We start from the raw sequence: 17,112 nt of genomic DNA, 5'->3' as shown, positions 1-17,112 counted from the left end.
GGCCACTGTCATTGTGCCATGACAAGTTTTATTGTGCCAAAGGGGTCGACTTTAACAATTGTAAAACAGGGTGTCCACCAGGCTAACCAGAAATAATTCATGAGTAAAAACAAAAATCCAGGTAGTTCAGGTCGTACTTTTCATACTAAAATTTCCAACGTGTTTTGCGCAAAATCCCGCAATGCTGTTTTTGCGCTAACACAGCTCGCTATTTTAGCTATTTGAAATAGCATTCTCAGTAAGGAAAAAAAAATTATGATTGCTGTAATATTGCCTGACACAAGTATTCAATTTTTTTTATATATTACTGATTAAATAATCCAAAAATTAAAAACTAATCCTTAAACCTGGAATTTATTAATAACATCCTAAAAATAGTGATATGTCAATACCAAAATTTATCGAATCTCTCTACAGACACCTGAAAAATAGATTCTTAATCCTGATAATTTCAATTTTACAAAATTTTCTGAAGGATTACTACACCAACTCCTGGCTTTATGTACTTTCATGTAGTATTATTTTTGGAGTTATGGGTTGTTTTCCAAGTGGCCTACAGAAATAATAATGCAGAAATTACAAAAATTGCACGTAGCTAATTTGTGTTTTAAGCCCTTCTAAACACATTAAATAAATACCATGTTAAAAATAAATGGAAATATTAAAAAAAATATTAAAAAAACTTTCTAGATGTGTGCCATTTTGAAATTATTGGTCAAGCCAAACTCTAATTTATATTGTAATCATCAAACACAGTTGTAGAGACACCATCATCGTTTTCTGCGATAACTGAAAAATCCTGAATATCTCACTCAGTAACAGAACAACAGAAGCATCACCACTGTCTTCCGTGGTCCGGAAAAAATCCTGATATTGTTCAGCGGCAACGGAAACATTATACTCGTCTCCCGCGATCACAGTAAAGTTATCATCATCTTCCTCGATCGTAGCTAATTCAAATAATTTCCCGCCGTCATGATCGTCAAGCAATATTTTTGGACATCATCATCGTTTCCCGCAGTCACAGAAACGTCATCGTTCGCATGCACGATCACGGAAACGCCATCATCGTCTCCCGCGGTCATGAAAACGTCATCGTCGTATCCCGCGGTCATGAAAACATCATCGTCGTCTACCGCGGTCGAGGATACGTCATCATCGTTTCCCACGGTCACGGAAACGGCATCGTACGCATGCACGATCGCGGCAAACTCACTAACATGCCCCGCGGCTGTTTGGACATCATCATCGTCTCACGCGGTCACGGAAACGTCATCGTTGTCACACGCGGTCACGAAAACGTCATCGTCATCTCACGCGGTCACGGAAACGTCATCGTCGTCTTCCGCGGTCACGGATACATCATCGCCGTCATGCGCGATCGCGGCAAAAAATTCACGGTTAAATACAAAATTCACGCATAATTCCCGGTTTTTTCCTGGTTCAAAAAAATCACGCATAATTCCCGGTTTTCCTGGTCGGTGGACACCCTGTAAAAGAGGGCACACAAGGACATGACCTTGACAAGCAGGGGTGAGGGATGTAGTAAGGGGAAGAAAGACAGTGCTAATGCAATTTTAAACTATTGGCATGAATTTACCTTTATGCATCTGATGTATACTTTTTGTCAGAGGTACATGGTAAAATGTAGTGGAGCGTCAAAGTCAAATCTCAAATAGGCATTTGTTGTTTCTCAATACTATTGATTCTTCAACATTGGTATCGGTATTGAGAATGAATCATCAAAAGTTGATACCAAGACATTAGACATTAGACATTAGACATTATTTATTTGCACATAACATTCTTTTAGATGTGATAACATATAGAACAGGTGCATTGTCAAAATTGAGCCTAGACTAGAAAAATACAAAGTACAAAGTAACAGGAAAAAATACCTAGCCAAATAATGTTAATACAGTACAGTAGTTAAGCAAATTAAAAATTAACTCAAGGGATGGTTATAAAATTCTTCTATTTTATAAAACGCACGTTCAAGGAGTCCATTTTTCAATGTTTCTTGAAACTTGTTTGAACTCATTATTTTATAATATACCGGTAGTTTATTATACATTTTTAAACCTGCATACAAAGGACTTTTTTCAAATAAGGTCAAACGGTAATTTGGTAATCTGAAAATTGTTTCGTTTCTTGTACTATAGTTGTGTGTGAATTTGAATGAATCCGGGAGGTTATTTTTTATATTGTGTATGTAGTTTAATAATTCAAATATGTATAGTCCTGTGAGTGTTTGGATTTTTAAATTTTGAAAATGTAATTTACAAGGACTTCTGGGGTGGGAATTAGTCATAATTCGGATGATTCTTTTCTGAAGTCTGAAAATAGTTTTTGCATCAGTTGCCTGTCCCCACAAAATCACACCATACCTCAAGATGGATTCTACATAGGCATGATAAACCATTTTAAGTACTTCAATGGTGACACATTCTCTCAAGTGGACAAAGACAGATGATGCAGATCTAATTTTTTTCTTTATAGCATCTAGATGCACCTTCCAATTAATATTTTCATCTAGATGAATGCCTAGGAATTTATTTGTATGGACTAAATTGGAAAAACTATTTAATTCTCTTTCATTTCTGGCTGAAAATTTTATAATTTGGGTTTTATCCACATTTAGTTTAAGGCCATTTATTTTAAACCAATTTTCCATTTCTTTCATAACTTCTGTGAGAGATGTAAGAAGCTCTTCTCTACTATTTTCTTTAATGATTGCAGTAGTATCGTCAGCAAACAGAATCAAATCTCTATTAATAGCTTTAGGGAGGTCATTTATGTAGATTAAAAAGAAAAGGGGACCTAAAATGGAGCCTTGAGGCACCCCAAGCTTTATACATTTCCAATGTGAGAAATGCCTAGTTCCTTCATCAGAAATTACAGTTCTCTGTTTCCGATCTGAAAGGTATGATCTAATTAGGGAAAGACAACTTCCTGAAATTCCATAGTCATGTAGTTTTTGAAGCAAAAGCGAATGATCAACACAATCAAAGGCCTTGGATAGATCACAGAAGACACCAGCTGCATTCCTTGACCCATCCAAAGCCTCCGATACCTCATTAATAAAGTGTACAAGAGCTGTATTTGTTCCAAGGTTTTTCCTGAAACCAAATTGATTTTGATAAAACAGATTATTATGTTCAAAGAAACAAACTAATTGGTTATTTATAACTTTTTCAAAGACTTTAGAAAAATTGCTTAAAACTGATATTGGACGGTAATTGTTGATATCTGACCTAGAGCCTTTTTTGAAAATAACCAATAACCAACACATCTGAAAAGATTGTGCGATCGAGAAATTCACGCTTTTTCCGTGATCGCGGATGACAACAATAATGTTTTTGTGGCTGCGGTAGATAGAAGATGATGTTACATGCTCGGGAGATAATCAGAATTTTACCTCAATCACGGAAAACTATAATATTTACACAACCGCAAATGTTCAAAATTCAAATTCTTTACTAGCTTATACAACATCTTTTGTAGTAAAATGGACATAAATAAGAGTTTTGTTCATATTTTTTATAGTAAAAGTAATTAGTACCTAATTACAATTCAAAAATTCAAAAAGTAATAGTGACACAAGTCATTCCTTCTGAAAATTTTTAAAACCAAGCTTAAAACGACATGATGAAATACCAATCTGGTCTGTGTAAGGCAGTGTTTCCCAACCGGTGTGCCGCGGCACACTGGTGTGCCGGTAGGCCTTTGTAGGTGTGCCACGAAATTTTAAGTAGTTAAAAAATTTTTGATCTCATAATAGACGTGTTTTAAGTGCAGTTGCGCGTTCATGACAGCACGTTCCTTTGCGTAGAATTACTTGTCAGTGTTGAATTGAAAAGTCTGCGTCTGTTTGAAGGAAATTATAAAAAAAGTACTTCTCATCCCTTGATATTTACTCGATGGACTGGGTAAGAAATCCTTTAATTGAAACTGCTCACAAGACTGCAGTGTTTACCACTGATGAAGAAAGTGAGCTGATCGACTTGAAAATTGATCGTGGTTTAAAGCTACAGTACTCAAAATTAGTTGAAGATGCAGAAGCAGAATCAAAACTGAAGGAAACCAAAGTGAATATTGATATTTAATCTTTTTGGATTCCTTTGCTAAAGGAGTATCCGTTGATTTCAAAGAAGGCCATGAAAGCAATACAGTATTGCCGTTTTCTACTTCCTACATTTGTGAAGCTGCATTCTCATCAATGAACGCAATCAAGACCAAAACCCGTTCTCAAGACGATATGAGAGTCTGCTTGTCAACCATTCGTCCAAGAAAGAAATTTTTAATGAACAAACGTCAAGCACAAGTTTCCCACTAGAACTGAAACAGGGTTTATTAAATATTTCTCACTCATTATTGGTAAATTCGTACAACATTTTAATCAAGCTCAATGTTTTATTGTTATTTAAAACTTTCCATTTAATAAACACTAAATAATGTACATGTGTTGGATAAAAAATGTGAGTTTTATATTTTTTACCTTTGTAAACCCACCTTTATATTAAATACATATATATTATATATATTTACTAGTAAAAAACTGGTTTTACCGAGTAGGCCTAAGATTTAATTGAAAAAGGGGTTTTTATGACTTACTAAATGTAATTTTAACCAACAATATTTTTGCAGAAAAGTGTGCCGTGACTAAAAACGTGTACTAGTTAGTGTGCCTTGAACAGAAAAAGGTTGGGAAACACTGGTGTAAGGAGATGATGTAGGCAACTATTCTGAATATGATTTGACTAAAAAAAAATAGCAGCTGGCATCCCCATAGTTAACGTTTTTATTTTAATACTTGTTTGTAAGATCTTCATTTACCTTTGATATGGTATTTATTAGTGATGTGTCGATACCAAAATTTATTGCTACTCGATACCGATACCTGAAAACTCGACTGATAATTCTCGATAACAATACAGTTTTTTTACCAAAGTTTTACCAAATTTTCTGAATGAATTAATTTTTACTACACCAACCCATGTCTTTCTGTCTTTTCAATTACAAATAATTTAGTATATCAAAGTGTTTTTGTACTTATTGGTTACGTAGATAATTCAAAAAATTATTAATTTAAAATTCCCATGTCATTCTTATGAAGAATATTGTAAAATGTTGTAGTTTGTTTGTTTATTGATATATTTTGAACAAACTTGGCAAATTTATCTTATATTAAGATCTTAATATTTTACTAAAAACACACTTTTAGTTTCTCTGTAGAAGCAAACCTAGGTACTCGTTAAACCTAAATGTTAATTGAAAATCAATTTAGGCAAATGGAAATTCACTTCGTCGACAGGTTTGCTGGGGCGGGGGTATTTTTAACTAAATCCATTTTTGTCTAAAACAACCACTATTTTTATAATTTTTGTTTATTTTATCCTTTCAAACCTCCTTAGTTTTAAGGTACCTATTTGTATATTAACAATGTTGCCTGATTTATAGCATTGAATGAATGGATGAATGAATGAATTATTTCTTTATTCCAACAAATTACGGTATTTACAAAATATGTACACAAATATTTAAAGGAAGAACAAAAACATAAGTGAATTTAAAAGAATAAAATTAAATAAACCTTTACATTACATCTATGGTAAAAAAAAAAAAACGTACATGTTATTGGGAATAAGCCGACATGGGCAGCGAGCCTGTGCGTCGACTGCAGTTGCTTCCAAACATACATTATTTATCAATGCAATAAATAAATAAATGACAGGAGAAATGATGAGTGAAAAAATGATGTGATGGAGTTACAAGAAAAAAAATTAAAATTGTGAAATGAATGGCTACGTGAAAAAATATTAGGTGGCATAACTAAGTTTAAATAAAAATAAATGAAATGTAATAGTGACAGGAATTCTACGGCTTTGAAAGTGTGTCTAGAGGAGAGAAATGGGCGGCGGATAGCGAGTCAGGGTACAATGGCCAGGTCGCATGTCGTGTCAGGAGCGTCTGTGTCTGTAATCAGCTGTGATGATAAGCTCAGCCTCGTCCCCGCCTAGACCAAGTAACCACTCATTGACACGGCGTTTGAATATGTTTAAAGTGGGGGAGTCAAAGAGATTAACACTTTGAAAAAGTTTTGTAAGTTGCGAAATAGAACATGTGCAATATAAAATGAGTTGGTCGATGAAAAGGATTTGTACAGATGTAGTGATGTAATTCCAATTCGGGTAGAATATCTAGTATTATGTGTATGGGAAATCATAGAGAAAATGTTGCTATAATTTTTAAAAATATGACTTAGAACATTTTTTATGAAAAGTTGTCTGATCGTTAAAACTGACACATCCTTAAAGAGAGTGTCAGATGGGTAACGCCTGCACTTCCCAAAACCAATTTTTAATATTAACTTTTGTGTTATGTTTAATGGCTCTAAAATACTTTTATAACAACCCCCCCAGCTTATTATTCCGAAAGATAAAAGTGATTGAACAAAAGCATAGTACATTAATTTCATTTCACTTTCATTTAGAATCTGATTCAGCTGACCAATAGCATAGATATATTTTCTAATTTTACTGTTTAAATATTGAATATGACTAGACCACTTAAGACGGTAATCAAAGACCACTCCTAAATATTTGAATGAATCTACTTTTTCAATAGATTCGCATGTACAGTTGGCGTCGAGGTAATCACCACAGGTGTGAATGACGAGATTTTCTAGATTATAATCAGATTTTAAACTTAAAGAAATTGGCATAAACTTAGTTTTTGATGAATTTAAAGAGAGTATATTCTGGTTTAACCATAAATTGGTTTCCATTAGGTCGTGCAAAGCTTTGTTGCGGGCCTCAAGCCAAGTTTTTCCGCTGTTCAAAATTAAAGTGTCATCCGCAAATAAGAAAAGCTTACCAAAAATATTAAGTTTTGAAATATTATTTATACAGGGTGGCGCAGATGGATCGGGTGGTTTTAAAATACTTGTCAAACGGTCAATTTTAAAGGTATTGGATTGAAATAAAGTGCAAAACGTGTAGTTACAATGGAAGTTTATTGACAAAAAATTAGTTAAGTTAGTTTTTAAAAATTACATCCATCAAATGCCTTCCTTCTCGAGCGACGCATTCTTGGAGTCGGTCCTTGAGGTTCCGCATTGCTCGCTCAAGCACATCACCAGGATTTGATGTGATTTCGTTGTGAATTGCAGCCTTCAACTCCTGAAGCAAGGGTCTACATGAACAAACCCCGGACCATTCAGGAGTTGAAGGCTGATAATCAAAACGAAATCACATCAAATCCTGGTGATGTGCTTGAGCGAGCAATGCGGAACCTCAAGGACCGACTCCAAGAATGCGTCGCTCGAGAAGGAAGGCATTTGATGGATGTAATTTTTAAAAACTAACTTAACTAATTTTTTGTCAATAAACTTCCATTGTAACTACACGTTTTGCACTTTATTTCAATCCAATACCTTTAAAATTGACAGTTTGACAAGTATTTTAAAACCACCCGATCCATTTGCGCCACCCTGTATATATTAAAAATAAAACAGGTCCAAGTGTACTGCCTTGAACTACACCATAGTTAACGTGTTCAATATTACTGTTGGTGTTAAGTATTGATACAAGTTGAGATCTTTGAGACAGATAACTTTTAAACCATTGAAGTGTGTTACCCCTTACGCCAACTGCTTCTAATTTGGAAAAAAGCTTAGATCGATCAACTGAATCAAATGCCTTTTTAAGATCTAAAAATATTAATATTGGATGTTCATTATCTGAAATTGCCGAATTTAAGTCCCTATTAATGTCAAAAAGTGCATCTGAAATGTTTTTGTCCAAGCGAAACCCATACTGACAATCACTCAAAATTTTGTTTGTTTGAAGAAATATAACTAATTGATCTTTTACTATTCTCTCAATTAACTTAGCAAATACACTCAAGAGAGATATTGGTCTGTAATTATTCATATCGGCAAACTCATTGGATTTATAAAGAGGAAAAACTTTAGCAAGTTTCAAACATTCCGGAAATGTACCTGATGAAATGCTTAAATTTACTATATGTAAGAGTGGTTGTTTAAACAAATGGAAATTGGCTTTCAGGACTTCGGCTGAGATACCATCGCAGCCAGGTGCTGACCCACCGCGTAGGCTGTAAATGTATTGTTGCAGTTCGGGTTCAGTGATTGTGTGAAGTGTAAATGTACAATCATGGGCAAAGTCATTGTCATTTACAACTGGGTCCCCACTTGAATCGATGGAGATTGCTAAATTAGAGCCTACAGAGGAGAAAAAATTGTTGAAATCATTGGCAACTCTTAGACATTGTGCTGGAGATATCTGGTCTGCTGGAACAAACTTATCAATAGGAAAGGAATCTTTTTTACATTTTCTACCAGATATTTCATTGATTATGCCCCAAAACATTTTAGGGTTGTTGCCGGTCAAGTTTAGTTTATTTCTATAATAGTTTCTTTTTGTCAGCTTCAATGAAACACTTAAACTATTTTTAATTTCTCGGTATCGAGTAATAAGTTTGTTATTAAAAGGCTGCTTTTTGACTTGCTTACTTAATTTGTCTCTTACTCTTATTTGATGTATTAGGTCTGACGTTATCCACGGTTTTAACTTTTTGAAACGTGATTTCTTGTTAAAAGATCAGGTATTAAAAAGGCAATAAAAGATCATTGCTATATTTATAAACATTATGTGACAATAAAGATTTATTTATACAGTAAACTACGACCACTCGCTCTTTTCTTCAACCGTCAGTGCCGTTGCAGTGTGAATTTAAAAATATAAATTTACCATGCTCCACTCTGTGGGTCATGCATGTTGTCTTTTTCTAAAGGAGCAGTGCTCAATTGATGAGTCGTTTTAGACACTAAAAGTCATGAAAGATTAGTAATAATATTTGCAAAGTTCTTATTGTTTTAATAACCTTTATACTTACTTAAGCTCTTTCTCAATCCATTTATCACGATCAGCCTTTGATGTAAACTGACTTCCTCTTCCTTGCTTTGCATACAGTTCTTTCCTCTTTTGTTCTTTCAGGGCAAGCCTGAAAATATGGAAAACAATTTAATTTGTAAGAAAATACCATCAAGTTTTTTTGTTTGTAAGAAAATCATGTAGGTATGTAATTGAATGTAAGGACTTGGATAGTAAGTTAATTACAATAGTATTAGTAAATTATTCTTAGTGTAACATAGTTACAAACTGAAAAACGTTTGACTCAAGTTCAACTCAATAAAAAATTTCAGACTCGCCTGAATTCTTCAATTTTGATTTAATTTATAGCTTCTAGGCTACCGTAATTTTATTTTTCAGAAATTCCTATTAAAGGATGGGTACCAAAAGTCTTGAAGGCAAATATCAAATCCTGAACAGGTTAGATATAATTGTCGAAAGTAGTGATGGTCGGATCCGGATATCGGACTACCGGATCCGAGCTAGTACCGGCACCGGATCGGATCCAAAAAATTCCGGATCTTGGGCTGGATCCGGTTTTGATGGATCCGATTTTTTCCGATTTCCCCCGATTTTTTTACCAACACAAAGCTGTCTGTATCCATGTAAAAGACCGATTTTTCCCGATTTTACACCATACAGGTTATTGACGTCGTAATATACAGTACTGTGACATTGCCCAACTAATATCATCAACTAATAGTTTCATTTTAAGATTTGAAAAAGTTGTAGTGTCCCCAAAAAATGAGGGATTATGGGCTCAACTGGAGATTACTCTATATATAAGATATATTAACCTTTAAACATTACCAATTTAATTTTAAACAGTATGATTTAAATTGGCATTCTGTTAATTACGTTTTTTTAACAAGCCCTTATGACAGTGTGTATCTGGATCCGGATCCGAATTTTTCAAGATCCGGATCTGGATCCGGTACCGACATTTTCTTGGATCCGCCCATCACTAGTCGAAAGTATTCATTTGTTTGAAGTCAGACAAGAATTACCTTGTACTATTGTCACTCAGTGACCGTTTATGTTTAATTACAATTTCTATTTGAATTTAATTTCAATAGTAACAAATATCTTATGCTAATGTGATTACATAAAATTAAAATTGGCTTTATAAAATGTATAACTAACTGAACATTTAATCATTAATGATGACATTAATGTTCATAGAAGTAGTTAAATTACAAAGTACACAGTTCTATGGTGGATTGGCCTCCGGATGGTTAAATTTAATCCTTTATAAATAAACAGTTATACCCAATCATAGTTTTTCTTGGAATAATTTTCCCAACAATTAGCCTCGTCAAAACATCTTCTCATAAACACGTGGTCAACAGTGTCTATTGACATAGCAAGCAAAAAAGTGAAGATCATAAATTCAGCCACTATGCAAAAATATATTAATTAAAGGAAAGTTACAGTAAGAAATAAATGGATAAAACCTATTCAATTTAAATTTAATATGAAACCAACTGTAAGTGGTGACCTTCTTAAGTGGAGACTTTGGCAGTAGAGAAGAGCCAGCTTTTTAGAACCAGTAGCTTTCAACTACAATTTGCAGTAGTAGTTAGTTGTAGTGAATATTAATAAAAAAAAATAAACTTACCCTCCTTTAGTTTAGATACAAAAATTTATGAGTCAAATACTCACTCTCGAGTGCAGTCCTCTTCCTTTTTCTTTTGTGCTTCATAAAGAGGTTTTAATTTTTCCAACTCGCCCTCCTTTTGCGAGATTGTTTCAGTCAATTTTCGAAGCTCATTTTCAGCTCGATCCTAAAAAAATATATAGGAAACAATGTTTAAGCAATATAAAAACCAAGGGGGTACATGTAGGCCTTTTAAAATATTAACATTAACAAACAGTCATTCAGGTAGATTTAAAATGTATTTATCTCAATATCAACATGAAATTGTTGCAATTTGCATCTATCGATAGCATTAATTTCAATTTCCTGTCCCTGCAAAGAACAACATCTATTGGAAGGGAATTTTTAATGGTTGTTGTGGGAAAATAAAACTCTTCAGAACTTTCTACAACTTAGTTATATTTTACACTTTAAAAAACAGGACAACAAAACAAACCTTCTCTAAACATTAATTCAACTCAACACCCATTAGTCACCATGACAACCGAAATATCCAAAATCGTAAACATAAAGGACACTAGTCAGCTGATGCTAGTTCACAGCTACACGCCCCCGTGGTGTCAACACCACCACACGCCCTCGAGGTGCCGACACAACTTACACTTTCATTTTTACTTTCAACTACTTTTCGCACATCTGCTATGTGATGAGGCCTGCCATTTACTTCAACACTTCTGGGTGAAAACTGTCCAGTAACCACTCCTTCCTTCCATCTCGAAGTACAGGATGGGTTTGGCGGCTTGACATACACACGTTCACCTACTGTAAAATGTGACCCTTCATACACTTCACCTTTTACAGGTTCACCTTTACATCGCCATTGGTACGAAAAAATCTGGGAACTCGGCGATGAATCGCCACCTAATCCTTCTTTAGGTGTCAAATTGTACCAATAGACCATTTCTTGGATACTCCCTTTAGTTCTTGCGGCCATACGCTTGATTGTTCTGTGGTTTCGCTCAACTATCCCGTTTCCACTTGGCCGGTTGACACACCTAAACACGACTTTAATACCCCATTTATCACAGAGCTGAGTAATCTCTTCGCATCGAAATGTTGCACTATTGTCCATCAAAATCTCAAGTGGTGGCCCTCGATCAGTAAACAATTCCAACAACACTTTAGAAATCTGATCTTTCGTCTCTTTTGGGATTCGGCGCCAAATGCAGAACCTACTTGGACCACAGTCCACAATGGTCATGAACTTGCTTTGACCATAGTGTGTTACGTCAATGGCAAGCCTATACCAATTGTTCTGGCAATCCAAATACCCAGGCTCCCATTTGATGCTGGATGGATCAATTGACAGACACTCTTTACAACTTTTCACAACTTCTTCAACAACTTTTGTGGTAAAGTTAATGTCTGGGTGACACCGTCTGGCGGTGAATAAAGTACGGTTAACACCAAAATGATGCAAGTCATGAACCTGTTTCACCAATGTCTTTTGGTCCACACTCTCATTCTCACACACAAGTGCAATGCTAGTCTCTTCGTTTCTTGCTAACCATTTTTTTGGCACTCTTGTAAGAAGATCTGCTTTATTGAACTGTGACTTAATGAGTTCTATTTGTACATTGAGACCGCATTCCAAAATAATGTCTTTAAATAGGCTTAATCGTCTTCTAACCAAAACTTCACTTAACCCATGTGTTTTGATAGGACGGTCCCCCGTCAGTATAGATGACACCCAAGCATGAACTGTCGCTGAATCCGTGATTAATACGATCTTCTTTATTCGGCATGTCTGGAAACGGTACAAGATTTTCGGATTTGGTAAAGTTGTATGATGGCGAAGGAGACTTCTCGGAATGGCCGAAATAGCTTGTGGGAAAATAAAACTCTTCAGAACTTTCTACAACTTAGTTATATTTTACACTTTAAAAAACAGGACAACAAAACGAACCTTCTCTAAACATTAATTCAACTCAACACCCATTAGTCACCATGACAACCGAAATATCCAAAATCGTAAACATAAAGGACACTAGTCAGCTGATGCTAGTTCACAGCTACAGTTGTTACCAAACTTAAACTCGCTTTCAAGGGTAAACAAATTATAATTAACTAATCAATCTCTAATTTCTATGAATACTTAAATGATTACTTGAAACTCCGGTCGTACTGCTTTTGCGCACTAATCCGGACCGTCCAAAAGGGAAAGGGAAGTGGGGGAAAGGGTCACTTAATCCCGATCTCGTTTACGCTTTCATTGGGCCAGGTAGCTAACGTGATGGTATTCCCCGCTAGACATCTATTTGTTAACAAACCCTGGATAAATATTTGCAAATATGCCAATCGCCTGCGCCTACATTTATTTCTACCCTGCAGAGCATACACACGATTGGCAGAGACTGGAAACCTATTAACGTTAACATTCCAAAAGTGACACCTTCTTCAAAACTACTTGTATAGTGCGTATTTGGCAAGTTTGACAGTTATCAGCTAGAAGGGATGGAGAGAGTGACAAGGACTAAAGGGAAGGAGATGCTGGTGCACCTGAGCTTTAAATACAGGTATAAAAATATTTTTTTTTTTTATATAAATTCACTGTTTGGCTCCAATAGATCAGTCTAGAATATAAAAAATTCATGGCTTTATAGTAAAAATATAATATTTGAATGCTTACATATTTAATTACTGGTTAAAAACAGAAAACCCCTTCAATCTTCTTCAATTAATTTTCTTAGCAATACATCATAAAATCGTTTACATACGAATATCCAATATGTGCGTTCATTATTGCAATATTGTATGTTTAAATATACTTTCATGTGAATGTCTGTGTAATTGTGTTAATTGATTAAAATGTTATTAACTAGTTTTATGAATAATTTTATAGGTCAAGAAGTTTGTTGACTGAATATTACCGAGGTTTACGTCGACGAACAAAATGCGACTTCCCCTCCAGCTGTATGGGCATGGGCGACTGCAAGCCTCTGGAGGACAACAAACGCGTGTGAGGGGTTTCACTCCAAATTTAAAGCTGTTTGTGCATTGCCTCACCCAAACATTTTCAAATTTGTCAAATGTTTGAAATCAATTCAAATAGACTTGTGTATGTAATCATGAATAGTGCAAACCCCACCACCTGACATCGCAGCCGTGACAAAAAACAAACAAAAAATTTTCCAGTTAGGAGAGAATAAAATTGGGCGTATGGACTTTATCAAATGTGTGGGGTATAGAGCTATAGTACGGCCGCTTAGAAAGCGACCTTTTCTAGCATTGGTTTAGCATTAGTGTGCAGGTCGTTTTCTAAGCGGCCGAACTATAGTATTGAAAAATAAGATGTAAATATAGGGTAAGGTATTAATGTTTATAGTTCTTGTTTTGTTTGTAAATAATTAATTCAATTACATGTATAATATTGAAACTACTATATATATAATATACTCTTTTTCAAGTTGACTTTTGTTAATTATAAATATGTTTACATATCTATGGGGTTAACCAAATATACTGAGTATAATGTTTAATGTTTTAATAAGCCCATAATAGAATATTTAGAGAACAGCCATAGAAAATATTAAGATTAATATAGTACTTAGGTGTGACATCGTATAATGAGTGGGTACTACGATAACGTAGATGGTTAGTTCACAATCGAGTGTGATATTCAATAAGAAAGCATCTGCAAGTCACAACTCTGACCCATTCAACTCTGCATGTTAGATGACTCAAACTACTTATACGACAGAGCAGGAATTACAAACAGCATTGAGTACTGTTGAGTGCAATTTAATATTTGCCACATGTCTGTTTTTAATGTTATACTTCAATGATGAATACCAGATGGTTAAATTGTTAAATGTGTTGTTAAAAACAAAAATAGTCTAGCCTATGTCTTCTGAGTTGGTTCAATTAAAAGTGTTGAGTTTTATAATTCAGTTTGCCCTTTTTATTTTAATGAGCTAGGTGTTTTAATTTAGTGTCCAGGGAAACCACATATTTACAAGTACAAAAGGATATATTTTACAAAAGGTGCCGCCAAAAAGCGCAAACAAGATTTGCCTGATGGGATACCTGTGGGCCCCTCTGGGCTTGATGCGCAAACGAGAAAACATTTCTACCTGACAGAAGCTTAGTGCACATAAGAGATCCGCCCGAAACTCCTTTACTCATAACACTTCAAAGTAATGTGAAATTGAATACAACTTTACCTTTGATCTATCATCACCCATGACTTCATCCGAGAGATCTTTAATGGTTAGTTCCAATTTAGTCTTGTCTTTGAAAAGTTGTTGCTGTTCAACATTGAGAGTTTCTTTTTCTTCTTTTGCTATCTGAACTTCTTTCTTTGCCTCCTTCAACTTGCGAGCAATATTCTTAGCGGCTTCCTGGGCTGACTTAAGCTCACTTGTTAGTTTCTTCTGATCTTCATCAAAGTTACTCAGTTTTTCTTCAAGCTAAATAGAAAAATATACCATATTTTACTGAAATAATTAATGCAAATAATGACAGAAAGGTATATTATTCTTGGAACAACTTAACAGACCACTTGAAAGAAGAATCAACAGGAAAATCTGAAAATAGCTGTGGGGTATATACAAAGCCAAATCACATAGTGGCTGAACTAAGGAAACAAATTAGAGGGTTAAAAATCATAATAGAAAATCTGAAACTAAAAAAGCACACTTAAAATATGCCTAGTAGAATACAAACACAGTAAACTTCAATTTTAAACCAATATGATGGTTGAGATATTTATTACAGATGGAGATAGAAAATTAAGATTGGGAAGAATAAAGAGGTACTGTATTGAGCTAAAAAAAGAAAAGAAATAAGAAGACGTGAAATATAAACAGAATAAAGTTGTCCAATGCAATCTATAAAATAAAAATACTACAAATAAATAAATAAGGATAATCAATGGGATAAACAGCAATAGGTAATAAATGGTTGTTGACTAAGCATGACTAGCACAAGTGCCATTGAGAGTATTTTAACCTAACAAATATAGTTATTTAAAGGGCTTATATTTGTTACTTTTAACAACAATTATAACTTTGTTTATATATATACCTCATCAAGTTTTCTTTTTGTATCTTTTAGCTCCCTGTCATGTATGCAATACTCCAATGAACGTCTCATTTTATCCCATTTCTGGTATTCTTTCAACTCTTCTTTTTCTTCTTCAAGTGTCTTAAGGCGTTCTTCAATAGTGCGTAAAAATTCTTGGATCTTGTCAATTTTCCCTTCGGTTTCTATAAAATAAATTGATAACATTTATCAATTTCATACTTAAACACCTGGACATTCAGAAACCACCTTATGCCCCAGGGCATGAAATAATTAACTCAAGTTTGGCCTACTTAATGTTTTTGGGGTATTTACTGCAACAGTAGACAAGAACTCTGATTGATTAGAATTTTGTATGTTTCAGATGTCCAATCTTTAAGAATGTTCATCAGTGCATAGCCTATAGACCCATAAAATACCCCCGCCGCAGCAAACCTGCAGACTAAGCAAATTTCCATTAGCCTGAATTGATTTTAAATTAAATCTATTTAAATAACATAAGGTTTTATGACAGTTAGTTGTGGTTCTAGGACCATGTCAAAGGGGGGGGGGCTAACGGGGTTGTACCAAACCAGGAGGGGGGTTTGGGGGTCCTCCCCCGGAAAATTAGCAATTTTTTAAGCAGTTTGGCGACTTTTTAAAGCCACTTTCAATGTCTATAACTGTGTCTAAAAACCTGCCTTTGCATTTATATTTTGAAATTTATGATTAAATTTATATTTTAAAGGTCCAAGGGGGGTGGGCTTTAGCCCCAATAGCCCCCCTCCCTTGGAACCGCCACTATTTAACAAGTACCTAGGTTTGCTGCTACAGGGAGGCTAATAAAGTGTGATTTTAGTAAAATATTAGTAGCTTAGTATCAAATCAAGAATCAAGAGAATCAAGAATCAAGATTTGTCATTGACCTTTCTTTGTACAAAGGAATAGACATAGTCAAAACACATACAAAACATTCCAAATTAACAAATAAAATACAAAGTTTAAAAAATACTTAGTTAATTAACATATGAAATGTCTAGAGAATATGGATCATGTAGATACACATCAAAATTCAATATCAACTTTTGTTTTAAGAAATTCATGGATGCCATAGAAAGGATTGCTGATCAACCATTCACATAATTTAGATTTGAATATCTTGAAGGATACAGTTCTGGCTGAATCAGGCAATTTATTAAAAAATTAATACAGTTTAGTTTATGACTATTGCTACACTTTTTAAGTCTATGAGCTGTTATTTCTAACTGTAGTTTATTCCTTGTATTATGAGAATGAAAATCTTGTCTTATATTAATGAGAAGAATTTAAATGAATAAATTTGCCAAGTTTGATCAAAATATTTTTATAAACAAGCAGACTTCAACGTTTTACAATATTCTCCATAAGGATAACATGAGAATTTTAAATTTACAGTTTTTTTTTTTATTTTCTCTGTAACCAATGTACAAAAACACTTTGGCATGCAAAATTATTTATTTTTAAAGCTCTTTAAAATGG

General features: G+C 34.3%; 1 protein-coding gene across 1 annotated transcript in view; it reads right to left on the bottom strand.

The window, feature by feature from the left end:
- LOC128985282 (structural maintenance of chromosomes protein 3) overlaps window positions 1-17,112 on the bottom strand; it is a 96,374-nt gene that overhangs the window by 54,768 nt on the left and 24,494 nt on the right. Inside the window, exons 7-10 of the mRNA XM_054404676.1 lie at window positions 15,619-15,800; window positions 14,757-15,002; window positions 10,599-10,720; window positions 8,920-9,027 (exon numbers count right to left, since the gene is read on the bottom strand). Of these exons, the coding sequence (XP_054260651.1) occupies window positions 8,920-9,027; window positions 10,599-10,720; window positions 14,757-15,002; window positions 15,619-15,800 (658 nt within the window). The remainder of the gene's footprint in view (window positions 1-8,919; window positions 9,028-10,598; window positions 10,721-14,756; window positions 15,003-15,618; window positions 15,801-17,112) is intronic.

Source organism: Macrosteles quadrilineatus, unplaced genomic scaffold (assembly GCF_028750875.1).
Source record: "Macrosteles quadrilineatus isolate MER2022 unplaced genomic scaffold, UCM_ALF_1.0 Scaffold_1__1_contigs__length_201487025, whole genome shotgun sequence".
Lineage (NCBI taxonomy): Eukaryota > Metazoa > Arthropoda > Insecta > Hemiptera > Cicadellidae > Macrosteles > Macrosteles quadrilineatus.
The sequence above is the reverse complement of the archived record's forward strand: the minus strand, read 5'-3'. Positions and strand labels throughout refer to the sequence as shown.